This window comes from Chrysoperla carnea, chromosome 2 (genome assembly GCF_905475395.1).
Source record: "Chrysoperla carnea chromosome 2, inChrCarn1.1, whole genome shotgun sequence".
In the NCBI taxonomy this organism is placed as follows: domain Eukaryota; kingdom Metazoa; phylum Arthropoda; class Insecta; order Neuroptera; family Chrysopidae; genus Chrysoperla; species Chrysoperla carnea.
Window position 1 is genome coordinate 84,470,805 of NC_058338.1, and position 25,213 is coordinate 84,496,017.

At 29.4% G+C, this 25,213-nt stretch overlaps 1 protein-coding gene across 1 annotated transcript; it reads right to left on the minus strand.

The window, feature by feature from the left end:
* Window positions 1–2,240: 2,240 nt before the first annotated feature.
* On the minus strand, window positions 2,241–24,777 carry LOC123292998. The gene is made up of 5 exons (XM_044873713.1): window positions 24,769–24,777; window positions 12,876–13,082; window positions 6,352–6,453; window positions 3,183–3,397; window positions 2,241–2,805 (listed from the first exon to the last, which is right to left on the minus strand). The coding sequence occupies exons 1-5, from the start codon at window positions 24,775–24,777 to the stop codon at window positions 2,241–2,243; spliced, it is 1,098 nt and encodes a 365-aa protein (XP_044729648.1).
* Window positions 24,778–25,213: the final 436 nt, after the last annotated feature.

A 25,213-nucleotide genomic window follows, 5' to 3' on the forward strand; every position in this document is an offset into this window, starting at 1 on the left:
ATAAATTTTCATTTTTCATATTCAACTCAAAAATGCTTTTTGAGAAAAAATGCATTCTAATAAATGAAATTTGATAGTGTTTAGTTACTCAAAGTCATCTTGAGCTATAAGACAGAAGACATCTGTCGAACAGGAAGTTTCCGTTCTTGAATTATATTTTCTAAAATAAGCATATAGAAAAAAGATAAATCTTGATTTTTCTTTGTCACTAAATTATTGACTTTTTATTTTTGTTTTTTTTTTCAAATTTCATTTTTTAGAATTCTATGAAAAAGTCGTTATGTTCATTCTATTTTATTTGATAAGTCTACGAATTTATGAGTTTTTTTTAATACATTTTATGTTTAGTATTAGCTCTAGTTTTTCTTACATTTTTTGTCACAATAAAATTATTAATTTAAACTATATATCGAATAAAAATAATTCTATTGCTTTTTTTTAATTTTCTTATTTTTTAATAGGACGGGAAAATAATTTAAACGTATTAATTATGTAAATATTTTGCTGAATAAATGGCATACATAGTTAAATAATTTACTTTTGAGAGTTGCTGAATGATCACATTTGGTCAATACAATATAATATAAAGAAAATGATTTTTTACCAGAAAAGTTTTTCGTAGCATTCGTAAACACTCGTTATTTAACGACCCAATATATCCACAGATACTAGTTTTAATCGTAACGGTACATAAAAAACTTTCTATTCCATTAAATTTCTTAAATTTGCGTTTAATTTTTTATTACAATTTAATCTTACATTCTCAAGTAAAATATTACTTAACTTCATATATTTGATTTGAATGACATTTAGGAAACAACATGTTTCCTTACAGACGCGCTAACATTTTTAACTCAAGTTTTAAACATTTTTCCACTCATGGTTTAAAAGAATCGCTTAAATAGCCATTTTACCAGCAAAAATATTTAACATAAAATCCATTGCATAATTATCTAAAGAATAGTTAACATATGAGCGCACAACATCACTCGTGTCACAAAAATGCTAAATTTTCAGCTTTTTATGATAAACCAAGCTGTTTAAACCAAAAATTACAACCAGTTGTATTCTGAAGCATTTTTATGAATAACATTTTCTTTAGCCACTAAACTAGAAATAAATTTATTTCATAGCAAACTTATGATTACATAAAACGCGAAATTTAGATTTACCAATGTTTTCTCATGGATAATGATAAGTTTGAAGCATGGCCTGCATGCCTTGAAATCACTAAAATATGAAAACGACACGATACTTAAAGTTTAGCTAAATATAGGGTGCATCAGAAGAAAAAAATTCAAAATTTGTATCATTTTGTAAATGTTTGAAATAGGACCACATGATAAACTGTTAACGCAGATGTTTCATCGAAATGATTACAAATGAATCCGCGACAATTTGAAACGATCTTCGTCCCCTAAAATAGAAATCATACTCATACTCTTATATATAACGGAAATTAAATAAAAAATTTAGATATGAACAAATATCAAATACTCGTTCTGATTGATAAAATATTGTTCATTTTTCATGATTTTTGACAAAGATGTATTCTTTGCTACCACCTGCCCAAAACCTCATGAACCTCTTCGACATCCCTTAAATTGAAATTTCCGGATTACCATCCATCGAATTGAATGATGGATGACTATATTTTGTTCAGTTAAAAAACCCAACTGATATTTTCGAAAAATTTCTGATACAACCAGTACAAATTACAAATATGCCTCCTCTACACTCTCGTGAAGTAGCACAAAGTTGACCGAAAATCAAAAATATGAAGGTGATACTTGTCTCGTCTTGTACTCTTTTTGTACCCAAGTCAGAAGCAACACGAGTACAGGCGAGAATTATTTCCACACTCCCGTGATTACTTGTGTAGTTTAGCTCAAAAGTTTTGTTTAATACGCAGAGGGCTATCGCAGCAGCTGTTGCCACTTCCGTGCCAATCAAAGCCATGAGAGGGCTATTGCAAAGTGCAAAGTTGCAAGACGAGAGTATGGTGATAAATGCTTCACTTCGGTTTGCTCTGGAGAGTGTGAATGCGGAGTTAACTAATCTTGATAATTACGTATAATAATTCCTAACTATAATTAAATACATTAAAATAATTTAAAAGTTTCATAATATTTTTTCATTTTTTTGGTCCTTTATTTAATCAGATAATTTTTTTTTAAATAGTTTTCTAAACAAGTTTTAAATTCTATTTACAAAAATGTGAAAATTAATTTATAAAATTATTAGCTTATTTTTGCATTATTCTGATCCGATGCAGTTTCATTTGGTTTTAAAGTATCAATAATAGGACCATTTTCAGATGTTGGTACCACTGTTGTTGGTACAACTGCATCTTCATCTTTACTAATAATTTTAATATTTTTATTATTTTTCTCTGTTAATTCTTTATGTTCATCTTCTGTTAGCTGTCCATTTCCTAGTGCAGTTTGTTCTTCTTGTAATATATCTTCTTCCTTTAATGCGTTGTGCTTTTCAGTTGTAAAACGTTCTTTAGCTTGGATATCTGATAGTAGTAGAGGCTCGTAGCCTAATGAAGTTCGTCGATTAGTTGCAGTTTTCGATGTTGTTTTAGTGGTATCAATTGGTATATCAATACTGTTTGTTGGTCTTAATATATTTTGTTGATTTGGTGATGGCGAGGCTTTGTAAATGGCGGCTGTAATTACTGGTTTATCCGGATCCGATTGAATTGGTTCTAAAGGTATTGTTGTAGGAGTATCGGTTGAGTATCCCGTGTATAGTGGATACCCATAATGTCCTAAATCATAGCCTTGTTGATTACCATACCTAGAAATAAAAAATATTTAATATCCAAAAAATTAGGAGTAAATATTATCATAGCAACGAAGTGGAATAAATGAAAGCCTGGGATAGAATATTCCTAACTTCAAAAGGGAAGAGTTTAAAATTTTTCCAATAAAGCCAATTATGACGTTCAATTACGAGCTAAACAAACTGAAGCCTCGAAAAACCGAACGTTGGTTATAAGTAATAAGTAATATCCAAAGTTCTGCAACTTTTCTACCCTCCATAGTAATACTTCTTACGAGACTAAGAATAAAAACGAAAGAAAAACTAAATATCGAAAGCAAAGATTAAATTGCAATATTCTTCGAGTGTTTCTATTTCTTTACTTCGATTAACATGCAAAATATGTATATTACCTGTATGAATAATTAGACGATTCGCTTAGATCAGATTGTGATAGACCTGTATTCGTTCCACTTCGTATGCATGTGAAGGTGTCACCTCCCGTTGTTGCATCTTCTTCAGCGTCTGTAAGCACCTCAGCAGGAGGATGATGTACTAATGCCCGTTGGTGGTCTGAAGATGAACGAGATACTTCTTCTGGTGAACTGCATGTCATGGTTGGATAATTCTGGACATATATAAAAAAATACATTTACACACTTATATACATATAATATATTATTATTTGCTTATCAATTTTAACTACAGTGTGTAAAAATATTATTTCCTCGTTTGTTTAGCTAAGAGGTTCAGGCAGTTGTTGTTTTGCTGAGCTATATTTCCTTAGGCCTTCATATCAGATTTAGAAGAATTGAAGTAGTTTCCTTATTAGCTTCACTGTTTTGTTTAGCTTCACTGTATGTGTTATCGAAACTTCAAGAGAAATGAGAAAAAAATCTTTATATCTGAGATTACTAATTGATTGGTAATAGTCTATATATATATAACCCATATTTATCCTGGTAACGCTACAACTTGAGAACGGATAGATTTTTTTTTGTGTTATTTATTGTCAGAAGGAGGTTCTTATGAATGAAAAAATTAAGGAAGTTGAGCGGAACATTCGAAAATTTAAGACAAAATAGTAAATGAAATAAATGGTAGAAACGCATATAAATTATGTATCATATTACCTTACTATATGCTTATGTTTTTATTTGCGCTTCCACCATATTTATTTAGAAATGTGAACAGGTTTTTGAATAGTAATGAGGTAATATTAAATATTATGCATGTATTGTGAATAGATATTTAATAGAGCTATATGTACGAGCACCGAGCTCCATAGCCGAATCTTTCAGCTAGGCCGAAAGTCGAAAGCCTGTCCACGAAATAGTAGTAAAATTTCGAAGTTTAACATGTAAGCATGGCTTGATTTTCATCGTCAACTTCTTGGCCGAATTAGTACCAAAAAAACCAACGTCATCACTAAACCTGATATATAAAATGTTTCGTATATGAGTATCAACTTAAAACAACATAGTAAAACTTTATCAAATACTAAAAACTTTATTAAAAAATGTATTTAATTTTATTTGAGAAAGTTCTTTAACAAACGTCTAAGTTATGTGATACTTGATAAGGTGTATCATATATGTAAGTATAAAGTTATTTCGTCAACAACTTTTAGATTTAAAGACAGCAAACCTATAGCTTTCTCTACTTAAACTCGTTTAAAGATACGAAAATTGAAAACTTTTAGTTATGTAAATAAATTTCCGTTACAGACATATGCTATTAAGTGTCCTAAAACATATATAACATTTATAAACTAGTTGAAAAACAGTTGGTTAACGACATGAAAAAACAAATCAATATTTTATGGATTTTTATAATGAAAATTATATCTACGATTTTCTTCTAGATAACTTTTACGTTATTACTTTTTCTCTTTAAGTACCTATAACCGTACTTTTTATCTGCATTTTTGAGAAATGATAAAAGTGAGCTTGTAAAGAAAAATCTGGCTTTAACCTTGGCTAGAGAGTAAAATTTTTTGTAATTAATGAATAAAAATGATCCATTGATAGTATAAGTTTCCAGTCTAAAAAGTTAAAAAATGGAGTACCATTATAAACAAGTGAAAACAAACAATTGAAAACAAGAGTTAATTGTTGAAATACAATGTATAGACAGTGTTGATTACTCTGTCATATTACACATACATACATGTCACACATATATAACTGATATTTCCATATAATACATACTACAGAAATTGCGCCCTCACGAGTGATGTTTACGAAAAAATGTTTGAAACGAAAGATGCTTATTTTTTTATAAGGAACATTTTTTATATTTAAAATTTTGTTCTATCTCTAACGGTTGGTATGATAGGTCCTACGGACCTAAGATCCAATTGACCTATGTTGTAATCGTGATGACCGACGGGCGAGAGACAGGCAGACAACCGGAAATGGACTAATTAGGTAATTTTATAAACACCTATACCAAAATTTTGTTGATAGTATCAATATTTTTTAGCATTACAAACTTGGGACTAAACTTAATATATCTTGGTATATTTCATATACATGGTATAAAAACAAAGCTATTTTCAAACTTTACAAAAACCAAGTAATATACCAAGGTATACTAAGTTTAGTCCCATGTTTGTAAAGCTTAAAAATATTGATACTATAGGAACAAAATCTTGATATAGGTGTTCATAAAATCACATAATTAGTCCATTTCCGGTTAACTGCCTGTCGTCTGTCCTTCTGTCATCACGATTACTCAAAAACGAAAAGAGATATCAAGCTGGAATTTTTAAGGCGTGCCTAGGCCATAAAAGTGAGGTCAATATCGTAAATGAGCATAGGTCAATTGGGTCTTGGGTCCGTACGATATTCCTTATAAAAATATTATTATAAAAAAATTAACAGCTTTTGTTTGAAACATTCACTGATACCCGCGAGGGTGCATATTATGCGCAAATTATAGTATTATTTGGGTATATCATGTATGTATGTGTAATGTAACATAGTAATCAACACTGTCTATACACGGTATCTAAACAATTAACTCAGTCAATTGTTTGTTTTCTTTTGTTTTACGCTTATTGTGTTGATATAACATTTATTAAACATATACATTAAAAAAACTATGCCAAAAACAGGGTATTCAAAAGACAGCATAAACTAACTCAATTTTTCTTTAATAATCCAGTGCAGTTACGGGCTGAGCCAAAAGTTTTTGACACTAGATTTTTTTTATACATTTCCGGAAACGCTGCCAACTATCTAATGGACCACTCATTACTTACGTAAGGATCTCGAGGTGAAAGGGAGATTAAAACATCTACATGATCTTACTTTGGAGATGAGGGGGTTTGGGTACTCTTACGTAATATTTTGTAATTTTATATTATAATAAATCTAGTTCCATTTCGGATCGCGAATCGTTTTCTTCATTCTATAATGTACACTTCGATTATCGCTTCGCCAAAATCACCCTAATTAATAGAAGTAAATATGTAACAAATCCGATAAAATGCATTTTTTTTATAAAAATAAAGACCTATCCACTATAAAAAAAATTTGGATTTCTTAAAAAAAAAAAAAAAAAAAATACGAAAAATACCTGAGGACGTCGAACACCTTGTTGAACTTCTACAACAAAAACCCCGTCATGATTCGATGGTGAGTATTTCATAGTTGTTTCGCGACTATTTTCTAAGATATCCTAAGACAAACAAACAAAATAAAGAACATTAGTAAGAAATAATGAAATAAATGTATTAGATGAAATTAATTTTCATTGTAATTCAAACATTCATGAGGTGGAAATTGTGAAAGCACGTGCATTGATAAAAAGTTCACAGTCTTAAAGCTGTGATTTCTATAAAACTTATTCATTATACATAGATATTTATAACAATGTGACAATATAATTAGAAACATAGTTCATTTCCTAACGTTGTATAGAATCTAGCTGCTATTCTCGAGGCTACAGATACCTGAAAAAAAAAAATTCAAAAATATGCGCCTAAAAACAAATTCCATGAAAATACATCGGCTGGACAGGTTGCTTTAAAATTTCATTCAACCCGCATTAGTCTTAGATCCCAATTAGGATTGACCTTCACCCATCTGTTTACCGAATGAAAATTAGGCAACCCATTGCAAACCCTGCAATGGGTTGCCCAAAAAAATGTGGTCAAGACTACTTTTAGTGAAAATATCAAGAGTAAAATTTTTTGAAATTTTTCACTGACTTGCATATCTAACGAATTTTGATCTACTAGATAGTAAAAGCCATAAAGGATATGCAGCAGCTATGTTGTCTGCCGCTTTTCGTTCACTATTATCGCATTTATACAGGTTATGAATAGTAATTTCGTTCATCTGTTGACTCGCATACCTAAATAATATAATTTTATTGCAAATACGGTGCTATATGATTGTCCACAAAATATCAGTCAATAAATAAAGTTTATAAGCTTTCCAAGTTGATAATTTTATTAAAAGTTGTCTTGACCATATTTTTTTAGCTAACCCACTACAGGCATGTGTGTAAATATTTTTCATTTCATAAAAAATAACTTTTATTAGGTAAACAGATGAGTGAAGGTCGACCTTAATTCGAATCTTGTATTAAATCTATTAAGGTTTTATAAACAAAAATACAAAATATGGTAAGTTATTAGATAAACAAAACTTGAGAGTTTTCAATTTTCGTTTTTCATTTATTTTTAATGAAAGCTATAAGAAACTATTTACTTTATTTATAAAACAACATCAGTATATCATCTCAAAAAAGGGTATACATAACTTAAGCCATTCTATATAATAGGTATCAATTCGATACCCCAGAGATACAAGATACTGAGAAAAACCAAGAAAATGAATCCCTCGGTATAAATATAATATAACAAAAGCAAACGTATTACTCTTCACAGAATAGTGCATTGTAATAAATAGAAGCTATTATATTAATAACCTTGTGAACGGTTTATGTTTATTTTACAAAAAGAGAAAATCCAGTAGTTCCGAGAAAATTATTTTAGAGGGAAAACTAAACTGGGGCTTAGTTTAGGAAATTTGCTTCTTCAAGATTTTCTTAAACGACTTATTTTTCTATTTATTCCTTAATTAAATGCATTCAAAATTAATTGAAATCCATGAACCCTAACTTTCTACCGCGTGGGAAATAAGTGAGTCGATGTGGAGCATTCTTTGGCATGGGACATATATATGACAGAGCGATCATTTTCGAAATAGAAAGGGGGAAGGGGGGGGGGTAAATAACATTAGTAAAAATTGAAAATAGTTTCTGGTCCTTGCCAAATAAGTTCCCTAACAAACGCACAACTGTTACGTAATGCTAGCAGGCATATCCTCCTTCTTTTTCCGAATCTATCAATCAAACCATGTTATACTTTTTTGGGGGTTGGCGGAAGAGAGGGAGGGGGAAATGGTCCACCAGCAGTATGTAACGTTAGGGAGATTATTTGTTAAGGGGCAAAAAATTTTAATATAAGAAAAATAGTAAATAAGATTTACTAATCTTATTTACACCCCCCCCCCCTATCTCAAACTCCCTCTATCTCAGACTCGGAAGTTTATTTACCACGCGGTAGGAAGTTAGGGTTCATGGATTTTTTAATGCGACATATCCTATTCTATAAGTTTAGTTGCGATCTCATATTACAAGTACCGCTTTGATTAAATAGAACTAATATTACGTTTAGAAGACAATTTTCGTATGAGTACTCTAGCTGAAAAAAAACTACGTTTTCCAGAATATTTTAATATTTATATTCTCTTAGTTCCTTCATAAATTAATTACGTAGGATCTTGCACTAAAATTATCTAAGATAATTGAATAATTAAATTTAATAACCGTAAAAATCGTTAAATTGTTTTTTCTACATTTCTTTTAAATAACACATAAAAAATAGCAATAATATTTAAAAATATTTTCATATTTAAAACTTATAATTTCAATCTAGATTATAAAATTCATCTTAAAAGAATAATCTTATAAGTTAGTTAATCATTTGTATCTAAAAATTACACTTTTGCATGCATATCTATTAAATATAGATTATTCTAACATAGTTAATCGGTAGTATAACTATATATTCATAAGGTATAAAAAAATAATATGATGCAAAAAAATATATTTAAAAAAATGCTTAATAATTATTATATTCATAACAATATTATTTATATAATTTTTAATATTTAAATGTGAGAACCAAAATATTATAATTTTATAGAATAATATCATAAAGGTATATTTTCCTCCTTTATGTATTAAATATAATTAGTTTTACTTTAATGTGTACAGAATGTTCGATTTACATCTAGGCATATAACTACCAAGAGTATGACAGAATACATGCGTTAAGCAATGCATCTAAGTAAAAGCTATAGGTGTTATTTGAAATTGCAAAAGTTCTATTCAACTAAGAAACTCCCACTCTCCAAGTGTCTTACAACTATCTCAACGCATATCGACGCTTAACACATGTATATAATACCTCTCACTTAGATACATTGCTTAACGCATATTTTCTGTCATACTCGTAATATTTATATGCCTAGATGTAAATCGATCATTCTGTATATATCTAGTGAATGTGAATATTTAAAATGTTTGTATCTGCCAGTTCTTAGCCCGAAAAATGATTCGTAACTAATGATCTGAATGCCACATCAATGATTAGAATCTCCAAAAAAAAAACATTTTTAGTCGACTTTGGTTTATTTCAAAAAATAACGATTTAACGATTATTTTTTTGCTACACAAATAGAATATTGGCGTAGTTTATATTATCGATAAAAGATGCAAAACTGCAATGAAACTGCCAATTGGCGTCAAGATTTAGATATATTTAAGGCGAAACTAAATATTAAGTACAAGTCCAATTCTATTCCATTTCACTATAATTACTAACCCATATGTGATTTACCAAGTACTTTCCTTTTTGTATTCATATAAATGGCGCTCAAATATTTAAATTGATGCGAATGACGTCAGATCAGATACCTGACCCATTTTTCGGACTAGTGACTAGTCTTTTAAGATTTGAAGAGTCGATAGAGCTAGCTCAACTCAATATGAGTTAAATAATTCATATACTTCGATAGAAAATGACGAAAATGATTTTCACTTTTAAGTAACTGAAGGTAAATGGATAAAGACTTAAGTTCTATTTCAAGCTGACAATCAAATTCTTCAATTATACTCAATTCGAAAACCCAAGGAAAAATTGCATTCATTTAAATAAAATAACCAAGTAAAATTAGAAATGCGGATTAAAGTTAATAGTTAAATTAAATATACGAATGTCAAACGAATATTTTTATAATTTCATTTTTCAAACCTACATTATAATAAATCTAAATTTGGTATGGTCAATTTTATCTCCATCTTTCATTCAAAATACATCAATATTCTGTATGCAACGAAAATTATAATTATTAATAAAAATTATCAATTACCGTGGGACGTGGGTAATTCAATTCCCATAAAATAATAATTAAAAACTGTGATACTTTCTCATCGTGAAAATAGAGATATTTAAATTATAATTTATTGAAAAAGTATTATCAGACATTCATGTAATGTTTTAAATATCATTGTTCGCATGGCTATTGTTCCTAAATGCATTGGAAATAGTTCGGGTTTAATTAGTCATTGCACTTTTGAGCTTTTATTTTTAACCCGCGAATTAAAACAAGGGGTATTTGGCCGCTATGTGTATGTGTCTATGTATTTGTCTGTCTGTATCATCGTAACGCCATCGTAGCGCCGATTTTAATTTTTTTGGTTTCATTTGAAAGATAATTTAACGAGCTATATTCAGGTACGAGCTTAGAGTTCCGTTTTCGAAAAAAACTAAAAATTGGCAATGATCTTCAAAATCGATTCAGTTTGGAAAAGGCATGACGTATAATTTTAACATATAATCAATTACTTTAGAAATGAATGGTCAAATAAACATGTTTCATTACGAAAAATGAAATGGTAAAATAATTAGGTAATTCAAAACAATAATTCAAAAGAACAAAGTCAACTCAAATATTTCAATTTCAATTAAAATATTTCCAAAAATTTGTCCCAAATATGATTGCTCTATAAGTATCATTTTCATCTCATTTGATGTCATTGACCCTCACTTTGATAATGATTTAAGAAGCAGTGTTATAAGTTTAAAGTGTTTATCTATGCGTCTGTGTGTTTCTCAATGACATCGTAGCCCTTAAACGGTCGAGCCCCCTTAATTAATAACATTTTATAGCTAAGTTTCCAAAAATCGGTTTACAAGGAATAAATCGCATTTGTCAGGGGTTTTTTTAATTTTGTAAATTTCACTTGTATTAACCATAGCTGAATATTCAGTAACGCACATAGGTTGTATATTTTAAACTAATATTTATGAAAATAACGATTGGAAACAGTCTGCGGAAGCTCATATTTTTGACTCTCAATTAGGAAGTTCAATAAGATGTAATACGTAGATGGAAGCTTTTTTGTACAAAAAGATGATTCCACTTAAATGAGACAGACTCATAGTCCAAAAAGATGTTGACAGAAAATATCCCGTTCACATGATAAAATCTTACATGTATTAAATAAAATGCTATTACTTGAAAAATATCTGTAAAACGCCTTATTTTCCTAAAACTTTTTCAATATCATACCCAATTTTCTCACATAAATCAGAAAATAACATAAGGCAGAACAACAATAAATTATGTGAAAAATGTTGCAACTACAAGTGTTGAATGTTGCAAATGATCGACTTATTTAATAATATATTCAGAGTTGTTAATAAACATATCAAGTATATCGTAAACATAAAATCATATCATTGATTATAATAATCAATTGTAATTTTAACTGTTGAATGTCCTTCACTACAATGTGTTCCAGCAGAATACAGAAACGAATTTAAAGCACTGTCCTTGTTAATATGCGTTGAGCGTTTTATATTTTACCAATTCATTTTATTTAGTACAGAAAAGAAGGCTGTTTTTAAGATCGTGCCCTTCAGGTCTTCTGCTACAATTAAAAATATCCCTGAAAAAGACTCGACTATGAGGACCAACATTTTGGACGCTGTCTCTGGACTAAAGCCTCTCAAATTTCTGAATTTGGGAATTAAAAATTTCTACCTTCGGATTACTGTGCGAAAATTTCAAATTTTACCAACTCATTTTTTTAGTACAGAAAGAAATGCTGTTTAAGATCGCATCCAGATGTGCTTCTAGAATATTTTAGGTACATATCCCTCAAATTGATTTAGATCAGCATTTTTAAGCTTGTGCAACTTCCCAGCTATGAGAACTTTCATAGAAGACCAAGATTTTTGTCGCTTTCTGGAGAAAAGACTATCAAATTCTTGTTTTTAATAAATGGATGAGTTGCTAATGGGAGAATGATTAGGTAATTATATTTTACTAACCGCTTTGGGTTAATAAAGTCGTTTGATTATCAATCAAAAAGCAAAGCTCTTGATTAAAAGCTACAAAACTTAAGATGGAAAAATGGAATTACAGTACTAGTCAAGACAATATAAGAGCCTGATGGGTAGATCTGATAGCCAGTATTGATAGTCAGGTGGGCCTATTTAGCACTAATAGAGATAAATATTCCATTAAGTACGATAAAATTTTAATATTGGCTACACTTTACCAAATGGGCTACTTTCTTTTCAATTATTATGTTTTAGTACTAAAATGCAATAAAAATGAAAAACAGTTTAAAATTAGATTATGTGGTCAGGATTCTAAAATACAATGCAAAAATAATGTCTGTTTATGGCATGTCCTTCGATTTTCTTAGCCTTTGAGCATTGATACTTCATTTTTGGTATTAGAATTAATATCTCTATCATCAAAGATGCCGAATTGGCGTTTTACCATTACTGCAAGGAGGTTTTACCATTTGGCTGTTTTGTTCCAGATGATCTAAAAATACTGCTCATAAGTTACTGCTTACTCGAAATCGCTTAAAAAAGCTATTTAAAAGTAAAAAGAACCTGTTTCACCCAATACTCAATTATTCAAAAAGAATCATAAAATAAAGTTGTTAAGCAAATAATAATTTCGTATAATAAAAAAAAACCTTAAATATTAATATAACACACATACATTCCGTTCTTCAGTTTCAACAATAAGGTGGTTGTTCTTCAGTGTCATGGTGATGATGCTACCGTTGGCACTGGCGTGATTTGTTGTTCTGCTTGAGGCGCCACTATATGTTAACATTGGTGAACTACCCCCACCATCTAAATCACTGCCGCCTGCTAAACCACCTGCACCGCCGCTGATTGAGAATTGTGACTCGGCATTTTTTAACTGAAATTGTTATAAGAATATTATTTCCTTTTTTAAATATATAAGTATTATTCATTTATAAAATATTTAATAAGATGTTTGATTATATAATCACAAGGATTTATTTTAATTATTATGTGCAAAAATTATTTTTTTAATTGTTTTCTACATTTTTGGAAGCTAATACCATCTATTTTCGATACTTAATGCCGAAAGATTAACTTATTAATTGCTTTTTTCGAACTGTTCTTCTGAGCGCATAATTTATTCATTGTTTTAAATTGAATCCCATAAATTAATTTTAACCATTAATTTGAAAGATATAAGTGCAGCCTGTAATCAAATATACCGATTTCTGTTTGGCCTAAAATAGCAAGGGACGTCGGAAAGCGTGAATATGGTCCAATAAAAAAAGCAACACTTAAAACTATATGTAGCCTTATAATGAAATCACATTTATGATTCCCAACATATAGAACATAAACTGAAAAACTTGATTTAACCATTTTTTTAAGCTTATCGACTTAGGCTTGCTGTGCGTTGGTCTAAATTTGTGCCCAATGGTTTGCAGATAAATTTAAATAAACTGTGAACCGACTCTTAGAGATAAGGCTTACACCAAATTAGTCTCTAAACCATCATTCCAGTTCAACTCCCAAATAAGAAGACAACCGCATATTTGCGAATCCTTCCTCTAGAAAATCAAAACTAAAATATTTTCAAATGATCGAACGAGTTCCTTCCACTCTGTGGCGTTATAAAACCACATTTAATATTTACCTGAAAGTATTAACTTGAGGAATAATTCCTAAACAGCAAAATTCATGTGAAATGTCGAGTGGGTGTTGTGAAAATAAACTATTACGGCCAAAACGCGTTCCTCTCTAGTCTAATGTATAAAATCTTTAATTTCCTCCAAAAATCAGAATTTTAAGAATTTGTTCTTCCCCACTCTTGCTGGATCCACCTCTCTTATTTGTGAACAAATTTAAATCAGCAAGTTTTCGTGCCGCGTCTTAGATCCAAATTTAATGTTTTCTTGTATATTTGCAAGATATAGTACTGTGTCCAAAAAGTAAGGTGACATTTGAATTTAAACTGCGCGCGTTTGTTGTGCATTATGAATTTGTTCCATCCGGCCAAACAGTCAACAAGGAATATTATTTGAACGTTATGCGTCATTTGCGTAACGCTATTCGCCTAAAAAAGCCGGAATTGTGGAAAGACAATTCATGGTTTTTACACCACGATAATGCAACATCCCATACTGCACTCATAATTCGTGATCATTTCGTCAAAAACTCAACCCATATCGTCCCGCAACCACCGTATTCACCTGATCTGGCACCGTGCGACTTCTGGCTGTTCAGCAAGCTCAAAAGACCGCTCTGGGGACACCGTTTTGATACGATAGAGGAGATTCAATCCGCAGCAAAGACGGAACTGAAGGCAATCCTGGAAAATGACTACCACCAGTGTTTCGAAGATTGGAAAATCCGTTGGCATAAGTGCATTGCATCGGAAGGGGATTACTTTGAAGGATATGAAATTGATTTGGAAGAATAAATAAAGAATTTTCAAAATAAATACAATGTCACCCTATTTTTTGGGCAGTAGAAGATAATCTTTTTTTTTATTCTAATAACGTCTTCATTTTGGAAAAATTAGCTGTAAGATTTTTCTAAAGTTTGCAAAATATGTTCTAATCTCAATAGAATTTCATACTTGATTATTTATTAATTGCATAAAATGCTTATCTTACAATATAAATAACATTTATATTGATTGCATGAGGATAACGATTTTTATTGTTTTCAAATGTTATTTTTAAACTTAATTTGATTTACAATTCGTTAAAATATCTTAATAAATTTTATGTTTTTAATATACAAAAATAATTTGAACTACACATTAAAATTATACCAACGGATGTGTTAATTTATTCCTATATTATTACTAGATATAAATATAGGTATGTATAATCATATAACAACCAAAAATAAAGCAGATTTTTAGACTAATGTTGTAATTTTTTAGGTTGCAACAAATGGATTACAATTATCTTTTAGATGCAATCAAAAATAAATAATATTTTCATGCATTAGGTATGTAAACCACTATCATATTATTATTCTATATACGTTTTTTTTTGTAAGAACATATTTTTCGACTATTATTTCCCAAATTAAACTAACGATATAAGATATAATATGCAGATGATATATAATCTACATAAACAGCAAATAATTATTACTTTAAACATTAAGCCAAGAGGGAAACTCACATAAAACTATTATATATTAATATACTAGAGGTAGAATTACAGATTATGTTCAACTAAGCTTTTTGAATTTTATTGTTACGGTCTTCAATCTTTGTGTTACGGCTTTCATTAAAAAAAAATAAGTAAAAACTTTTAACGATAAGTTTTTATAACTATTTATTCATACAACGTTTTCGAGAGTTTATTTTAAGACGGATAAATTTCAGATATTTCTTTATTGAACTTAGGTATTGAAGTACGTCTTACATTTGAAAGCGATTTAGTAACTAAGAAATTTCTATCCTGGCAACTTAAAATTTGATTCGTTAATTATAAAACGAAACCATATAAAAACTTTGACTGTTTATTTTTTTAATTTTTAACCGACTTCAAATAAGAAAGGAGGAGGTTATCAATTCGACTGTATTTTTTTTATGTGTGTTACTTCAGAACTTTCGACTGGGTTAACTGATTTCGATAATTCTTTATCTATTTGAAATTTGGTGTTTTCCGCGTGGTCCCATTTCATTTTGGTACAGTTCTGGCAACAATATCCGTGAGAAAACCATAAAAGTCTTAAATTTGCATTAAGTATGCACGACTAGTGCATTTTTTAGTGATAAATTCGTTATTGTACTTCAGATTCACTAAAAATCATAAAATTAAAAAAAAACTTTTTGCAAAAAGAAAACCGACTTCAAAAGAAAAACTTTTCCAAAACCAATTATTATGCACTAAAAAGTAAAAAAATAACGATAATATTATGTAGTTAAAATTATTGTTATTTTTGGAGGCGGTGTTAGCCAAGATAATATAGCAAACTGTTCTGTCAGAGCTGTTTCCTTGGCTGACACCGACTCCAAAATAACAATAATTTTAACTACATTATATTATCGTTATTTTTTACTTTTTAGTGCATATTAATTTGTTTTGGAAAATTTTTTCTTTGGAAATCGCTTTTGTTTTTGTTAAAAGTTTTTTATTTTCAGAATCTTATGTGGTTTTAGAAACGGTAAAACAGTCTCACAATTATTATTGATTTTTTCAAGAACAAGGAAAATGATTTTTTAATAATTGTTTTAAAGAGTTTTTGCGCAATCATAAGCGCAATCGATACCAAAAGAAATATTCAAAATCCATCTGTCTTGAAATCAACTTTTGATCGAAAAGTTGCTCTTATACCAATTCAATTTTCACTTAGCTGTGTCAGATCCTCCATCTAATTTTTCTTTGAAGTCTTTTTAAAGCCATTTTAAATTAACACGGAGGAAATAACATATCGTTTTTTCGATAATTACTGTTACAAACTATGCAGTAACAATATTATATTTTTAATACCGATTTTGAATGAAGACACAATACTAGTTTGTAGATAAAAAATTGTACGTAAATTAAAGTATAATAAGAGTTTTTGTACTAAATAATAAAAAAAAACTTGGTAAAAAATGCTATAGTTGTGCAAATTACTTTATTAAAATGCATAATAACATTTATACTTTAAAATTTATCTATGCATTTTAACAGATAGATCTACCCAGTTTTACTATTCAGTTTTATATATTATCTGAATTTTAAAGCACCAATAGTAATGTTTGCCATTTATATCATGTTCTCCAAAAACAATGTTGAATATCGTGTGATTTGTCTAAACCATAGTACCCACATTAAAAAATAAATTACTAAAAGCGAGTTATATTGATCCAAACATTTTTTTAAATACACTTCAAGAAAATTTACAATCAAGGAAACGGGACTACCTACTCTTTGAGCATCGAAACTCCGGTATATTGTACGCCACCCGTCGTACACATAATTTGTTTTAATTAGTACAGTCGCACCACTTGGGTGGCAATAAGTGGCAAATAAGTATAATTTTTGACTGGAACTCAGATCATTTGAAATTCTCTTACAATGGTTATTTATCGCTGAAGTACGCTAATAATGCGTTATCACACGTATATCGTACAAAAATTTATCTACACCTCTAAAATGTGAAAATAAACGATAATTATTATTTAAAATTTGTCATTATTATTTAAAATTTGTCACGGCTTATTGATCATTAACGCCCGAGAGCGGAGTTGAATTATTTTTCCCTCGCATACTGAATCAGAAAAGTAATAAATTAATACATTTATTAACGTTTTTCCTCTTAAACAGAAAAAGCCTTTATAAAAGAAAAGAAAACTTATCTTTAAATAATAGACTTATTGTCAACTTACTTAAACTCATTAAATCATTTTGCCCAACAGCAACCCTTGTCTTAAAACAAAACTACGGCAACCCTCTTAAACTGAGCTAGGTACAGCAAGAGCTTAATAAATAAATAGATTGTAAGAAACCATGGTAATTTACAACAACATTGTTCAAATGCACTATCTAATAATGGTAGGGGAGCCCAAGAGGGGATTTGTGTAGTTACTCGAGCGCGTCAGATTAAAACATGGGGGGTTCCTTGGACCTTCCTCAGTACCTCCACCAAATATTAGCCCTAAATATGGGGGGACCCGCGTAGGGCAGACGGTCAGATTAGTAAAAACAAAATTGCGATAGGTAAATTAACTCGAGCGCGCTAGATTAAGTTATGGTGGGTTAATTACATGATAAAAAATGTAAATTTCAATAATCTGAAAAATTTTAATCGCGCTTGAGTTACTACGGATAACGCAACTTTGCAAGCTTCCCATTTCTTTTCGTCTCGCTTAAATCATCAGATTATTGGAATGTACATTTTTTATCATGTAATTAACCCACCATATCTTAATCTGACGCGCTCGAATTAATTTACCTATCGCAATTTTGTTTTACCTAATTTGACCGTCTCCCCTACGTGGGTCCCCCCATATTTAGGGCTAATATTTGGTGGGGGTACTGAGGAAGGTCCAAAGAACCCCCCATGTCTTAATCTGACGCGCTCGAGTAACTACAAAAATCCCCTCTTGGGCTCCCCTACTATAAAAAAAGCCTACTTTTTTAATGCTTTAGTCATTCCATAGACCACTAATTCTTTAAAAAATTTAAGGCTTCTTTATATTGACTGTCATTTGTGATTTTTCCAATTATGTAACAGATACACGGACAAAAAATTACCTCTTCCTTATAAGTTCGAGGATGAGGGTAAGACACATAGCTTAGTTAACTTTAATATTTAAGGCTTTCTACTATTTCTTTTAAGAAAAAAATACATAGTTTTTGTTTTGGCTTATTTGAGGCAAGGCAACTTTTTTGAGACAGAAATGTTATTATAATGAAATACATTTTATTTCTTTTTGAAAAATCCAAGCAACGAAACTAATCAATTTTCGTGATATTGACAGCTTTTTAAATTTTATATTTTCAATCATCAAAATTCTTTATCACCTCAAGCAGTCAATGAAACTCTTCAGGCCAATGTTTCATGAATTCACATACAATACGATACAATTGAACGCACTAATTTTTATTTCCCCATTTTTATAAAACAAACTTAAAAAAAAAATTAAATATGTGTACACTGTACAGTATATTTTATTACAGTGATAAAAGACATTAACTCTCACCAAAAAAAGAAAAAAAAGATTCTAATAAAATAATATAATTTTTTGGCAATTCAGTTTTATAAAAATGTTCCGCTTCAAGGAACTTGCAGTTACTTTTTTTTGTGTGTAGTACTACTCAGTGCATATACAAAATATAATATGTTTGTATATTATGTGCACTAGTAATATAATAATATACACACTCACATACGGACAATGTCTGCCTCCTTATACGTCTGATGACCTCATATTTTCAAATATTGTAATACAGATTGATTCATTAGTTTGTTATCAATTAACCTAAATATCAAACGGCTAGCCAGATCTATAGGTTCAATCTCCTTAAAATTAAGCTTGCATTAACTTCAACCCTTTTTCCTACTTTTAATTATTGATAAAGGCAGGAAGTAGATATTTAACAACTAGACAATAAGAGGCTTCTGTTTCCTGTATATATATTTTTATACCCTGTATATATGTAATATATATCTAGGTTTTCTAAATTTAGTCCCAAGTTTGAAACGCCAAACAATATTGATAATACGAACAAAATTTGGGTATAGGTGTTAAAAAAATTCACCTAATTAGTCCATTTCCGGTTATCCTCCCCTCTGTCTGTCTGTCTGCCCGTCCATGAATGCGATAAATCAAAAACGAAAAGAAATAGATACCAAGCAGAAATTTATTATAATTTGCTCAAGACGTAAACAGTGAGGTTGGGTTCGTAAATGAGCAACATAGGTTAAGTTGTTGGGTCCGTGGGATCTATCTTGTAAACCGTTAGAGATGGATCAAAAATGTTCCTTATAAAAAAATTAACAACTTTTGTTTGAAGCATTTTTTCGTAAACATCACGCCCATTTTTTGCAAAACAATGAAAAATAAACAGTCGAAAAAACGAAAAAAAAGGCGTAATTTCCATTTTTTGTGTAATTCGCTTATTCCCTTCATTGGGCGAAATGTAAAAACCATCATAGTTAAATTTTGACAAATATTGTTAGTTACGTTAAATTTGACCCAAAATTTGAAAAGTATGGCCGAAAATTAGTGGGATTACATACATGGTTTATAAAAATAGTATAAAATTAGATGTGATAGTGCAAAATCAAATTTTCTGGATTTTAATGACGTCATAGAGTATAAAAAGTCAATTTTCAAAAGTCCAAATTTTGTTCGATTTTAATGCAATTTTTTAAAAATATTTTATCTTATATATTTAAACGAGCAATTCTTGTATATATATATATATATATATATATATATATCAACGATCTTGGAAATGGCTCCAACGATTTTCATGAAAATGAGTATGTAGGGGTTTTTTGGGGCGATAAGTCGATCTAGCTAGGTTTCATTTATCAGAAATGTCCTTTTATCCGTCTTTTCATGAAAAATTCATCAGACATCTATTGGTGTATAACGTAGTTAATGAAATACAATGCAAATTATAACATAACAAAAAGGAGGCGTTTGAGTAGTCTAAAGTGAAAAAAATTCATCAGACATCTATTGGTGTATAACGTAGTTAATGAAATACAATGAAAATTATAACATAACAAAAAGGAGGCGTTTGAGTAGTCTAAAGTGAAAAATATGCCTCTTGCTGACATCTATTGGCGAATAACCGAGCAAAGCTCGGTCATCCAGATATTTATATATTATTTGTGAAAACACCTATTTTAAGATTATTTGTGAGTGTGCCATAAAAGTAGAAATTGTCAAAGTCACAAGAAATAGCTAGGTCTTCCTTGAAAGCTACTAACATTCAAGCTCATAACATTGAAAACGGCCAGATCAGGGATGGCTATATGCCTCACTGAAGTAGCCACCTAAATCCTTTTTAATAAAGTCAGTGTCTGCTTTCGGACACATTAATATCCAGGAGAACAATAAAACAAATGAGTGGCATGCAATAGCGGCTACGAAATATACTCTGAAACAAAATATTTTCAAACACTGTGGCGAAAGATGAATGAAATCCAAAACTAAATAATTTCAACAGATAATTACAGGTTTCGTAGTCGCAGTTATTCTCCAATCATGGAATAATACAATCGAAAATCACAAGCGGCAAATTGTACATTTCAAAATATTAACATTGGCGGCAATTGTACATTCAAAATATTATAAAGCTGGAATATTTTTTTAGGTAGTAGAAAAAACTGAAATTTTGACGTAATCAAGAAAGTAGTAACTATTCTCCATTATATTTCAGAAAATATTGTGGTAAAATATAACAAATGACTGGATTAAGCACAGCGAATTAAACACCGAAAAAGTCAGAAATCTTTTCTCACAACGCATTGCAATATGCATCTTTGACTTCACACATTTTCATTTATGCCTTTTAAATCTATTAGAATGAAATTATGTCATTACTTTTTGGATGAATATTTATTAAAAGGGTAAAACCTACCTTTATTTCATTTCAAAATTCGTAAACGCCGATGAAAGAGACACCTCCGAAGATAGTTTCAGTAAATTATACCATTTCATACCATAAAAAAAAAAGAATTAACTAACCATGTTAAAATGACGACAAAAAAGTAAGTTCTTTTAATTAATTTTGTTCAATTTTATTTTTACAAATTGTTGAACAAATTGTGTAAACAAACAAACAAAGACAAAAAAAAAACCCATCTTCCCAGCATTTATTAAGAACATATTTAATTAAAGAATTAGTAGTTTCCTAAATAACACATCCAAAAATGGTTTTGTAAAATAAATAATATTTAATTCCACCTGTTAAACATTTTTATAATCGCATTTAACCATTTAAACTGATTACACAAATGTTAGTAAATACATTTATAATAATAATAATAATAATAACAAACCGTGTGTATTTGACTTTTGAACGCAAGATCAATAACTTCTAAATAATATAATTTATTATTATATTCATTTCGTGAACCTTATACTTCAGATTACATAGAATCTTTTTCTACATTAAATTACAGCAGTTATTTTTTTAATTTAAATAGGTTCAATATGACGTACTGACTGTAAATGCACAAAATCCTTACAAAAAAAGACGGGGAAAGCGCCTCTATTTTAACAAAAACCGTTTTGGGTTAGGTATACCTCCATAACCGGGCACTGAAAACCAAAAATGATGGTCTTTATTGTATATTAAATTTCCTATCTTTTTTGTCAAATTATTGACAATTGATTATTTGACCGAAATCTCTTCTAATATTTGCATAAACAATAAAATGCTAATAACTTAACTTTTAAATCTATAAATTTTCTAAAATTTTTACTTTAAACTTTTCTTTCTAAAATTGATATTGATGAAGATATTACGCTCTCAATGCGGCATTACAGCTACAGATAATTGATAATTATTTCTTGCACTGATTTGGAGGATTTATTTTTTTCTAAAAATATGTTTATTATCACGTACTGAATGTAAGTACACAAAATCATTACAAATTTGGAGAGGAGAAGTGCCGCAATTTTAAGAAAAACCGTTACGGCCTATAACCTCGTAACCGTGCACTTTAAGCCAAAAATGGTAGTAACCTTTTTAGTAGATAATTGAATTTCGTATCTTTTCAGTCAATTAGTTTTTTTTTAATCTTAAAAAAAAATTTCAAGAGGTGGTCGCTGCTTTTGCAGGTAAGAAGGCAAATTATTTATTAAAAATTATGTCACTATCATTATTATTTTTCATATATTTAGTGAATTTTTATCATTCCACTATGTATACTTTTTTTTATAACGTGTTATAACTAAATATTAATTTTTGAAAAAAATTATATTTCCTCCTAAATCTAAATATCTTGGTAAATTTTACATAATGAAAATGGTTTGATGACAAATTAAGGAAAAATTTTCCACAACATTGTTGATTATTTATTACAAAGTACTATGCAATAAAATCGATAGCAAAAAAAATTTGCGATTTTTCTGAAATTTTCTAGTCTTTAAGAAATTAAAATTATTTCTATTTTGTAAATATTTCAAATCCTTCTCCAAAACTCTCTTTTGCTTCACTCCGATTTTACTATCAATCAAACAATTCAATTTGGTTTCATCAGGAAACCGACTTTGTATACGATCCCAACATATATGAAAATTAAAAATAAATCTCATAATTTTTTTGGGAACAATATTCACACACTTTTCCAAGACACCTAAAAAATGTAAATATTAACGATTTCTTTTTCGGCGTGAAAACAATAAGTACCTATCAGGAAGTTAGTAATAATAATAATAACAATAATCTCAAAAAAACGAAGTAATAATGTTTCTTTTTTTTCGTATAATTTTTGTTTCATCAATTAAATGTTATTTATTTTTCATAACATTGACTCTCTTTGTTCTATCGTAAGTGGCACATACATACATATTCGGTTATTTTGCAAAGTCCCCCCATCCAAATGAACACTAACTAACAACTTGTTAAGATAAACATTATTTAGTCTATTGAATTAATAAATGCAATATCTGGTAGGAGACAGAAACTTTAACGCCGACTTTATAATTTTCTTGTCGGGTACTACTTAGAAAATATCAAATAATTTTCTTTGTTTTCAATTTAAGAGCAAATTATTTTTTGATAAAATTTGAACCGTAAATAATCAATATCATTTTTATTTAAACACCGTCCCTTACTAAGATATGTAGCCTAGAATCTTGAGCTCGAATTTAGTTCATAAGGAACTTTATTTTGAGTACAGTAAATGGTATTGTGTTTTCTAGTCAACATTGTTTTCGTCGGGGTCAAATTAGACTAAAATGTTGTGTTTGTCCAATTTGGTGAAAAAAATAATTTTCTCGAATCTTTGCGATTTTCTTCAAAAAATCGAAAATTATGTTTCCTTCCTATTATAGTGCGAATTATTTTCTAATGTGATTTTAAATCATAAATAATGAATATCGACGACGATTTTTGAACGATAGATCAACTAAGTCGCCTGCAAGTCTTTTAATTTTGAATTTTAGTCATATGGAACTAATATTTAAAATCGAAATTAGAATTGAATTTGTATTGTTCATTAAAGGTTTTAAACTCCAAAAGAGGGGTAGAGATTTACCTTTATGCCCAACCTCGTGCTTATTCATTTGGTATTCGATAACAGCTTGTTAGTATATCAGACAAAAAATTTTAAACTAAACATCAGACTGTTAAGATTTTTTAACAAAGTTTCAGATCAACTTTACATTATTTTTTTTATCGATCAATCGTGCCTCCTGCAAGAAGCTTCAAACATTCTCAAAAATAACTTTTAAATAATCGACTCCTGTAGAAGATCCACTGGCCAAGGTCATTCTAGTGGCATTCAACTTATAACGATTGAATCTCGTTTTACATTTTATAGTAAATATTTTATTTGACGGTCGTATGCCAATAAATTATAAAAACCAATTAATATTATTAGATACCGTGTTTTGTCACTAGATAATAAATTTAAGGAATAAAATGGAAAATCTGATAAATAAAAGAAAATCTCTGGCAAGTATTGCAATGAAAAAAAAAAAATTTCCTTTCAGTTAAATTTATTATTTTGACAAGCAAATGTTCTCAATGAAATATAGGTTTTAAAATATAAAAAGAATTTTACCCCAAGAACCCGAAATCATGACTTTCTTAAACGAAGACAAAAATACATTTTGAGACATGGCAGACAAATTTTATACAACTAGACAAATATTTTCGTCAGTGAATTTTAAAATTACATTATATGCTACAACTTTACTTAATTAGAACCTTTGAAAAATGTTTAGCGTGATATATCTTATTTCATAGTTCATTACTTGAAATTTGTGGAAATCAATATGTCAGTATCGGTGTAAACGCCATACTATATCGGTTTGGCGTTAAATTATATCGCTGTGAACGCCGTACTATGTACTATATTAAGGTTGTTGTCGCGATATTTGAGTAGCGTCAAAAAATTTTAAATTTTTGTTTACTTACTAAAGACATGGTTATACAATTACCCTTAAAATTTGAATCTGATTAACCGTCTAGAATCCAAGATAAATATTATTAAAAGTTCGTTATTTAACATGTATGGTATACACTCTTTATACTTTTGCATCAGTTATTAACTTATAAAAAACAAGATATTTTCCAAAAACTATCAGTCTATTAATTGACTTGTTTCGATTCTAAAAAAAAATTTAAGAAAATTTTTGACCATCTAGTTATTTTTAAAAAATGGTTTAAAGTTCAACAATTTATAAGCAAGTATACATAGTAGCGAGTTAGACAGAAAGAAGTAGTAGCGAGTATATTGTACTACGACAACTGCCTTAAAAGAATAGTAATATTAGCAATAGTTTTGGCCGAAGAATCAATGTAGGCGTTAGGCCATAATGATTGGCGATACCTACAATACTTCTGGTTGAGAGCCCTTTAA

Coding starts and splice junctions, on each gene's coding strand:
- LOC123292998 (XM_044873713.1), bottom strand. Junction 6,454..12,875: donor TTGAAACTGAAGAACGGAAT/GTATGTGTGTTA, acceptor TGTTTGTCTTAG/GATATCTTAGAAAATAGTCG. Junction 3,398..6,351: donor AAGGTGTTCGACGTCCTCAG/GTATTTTTCGTA, acceptor ATATATGTCCAG/AATTATCCAACCATGACATG.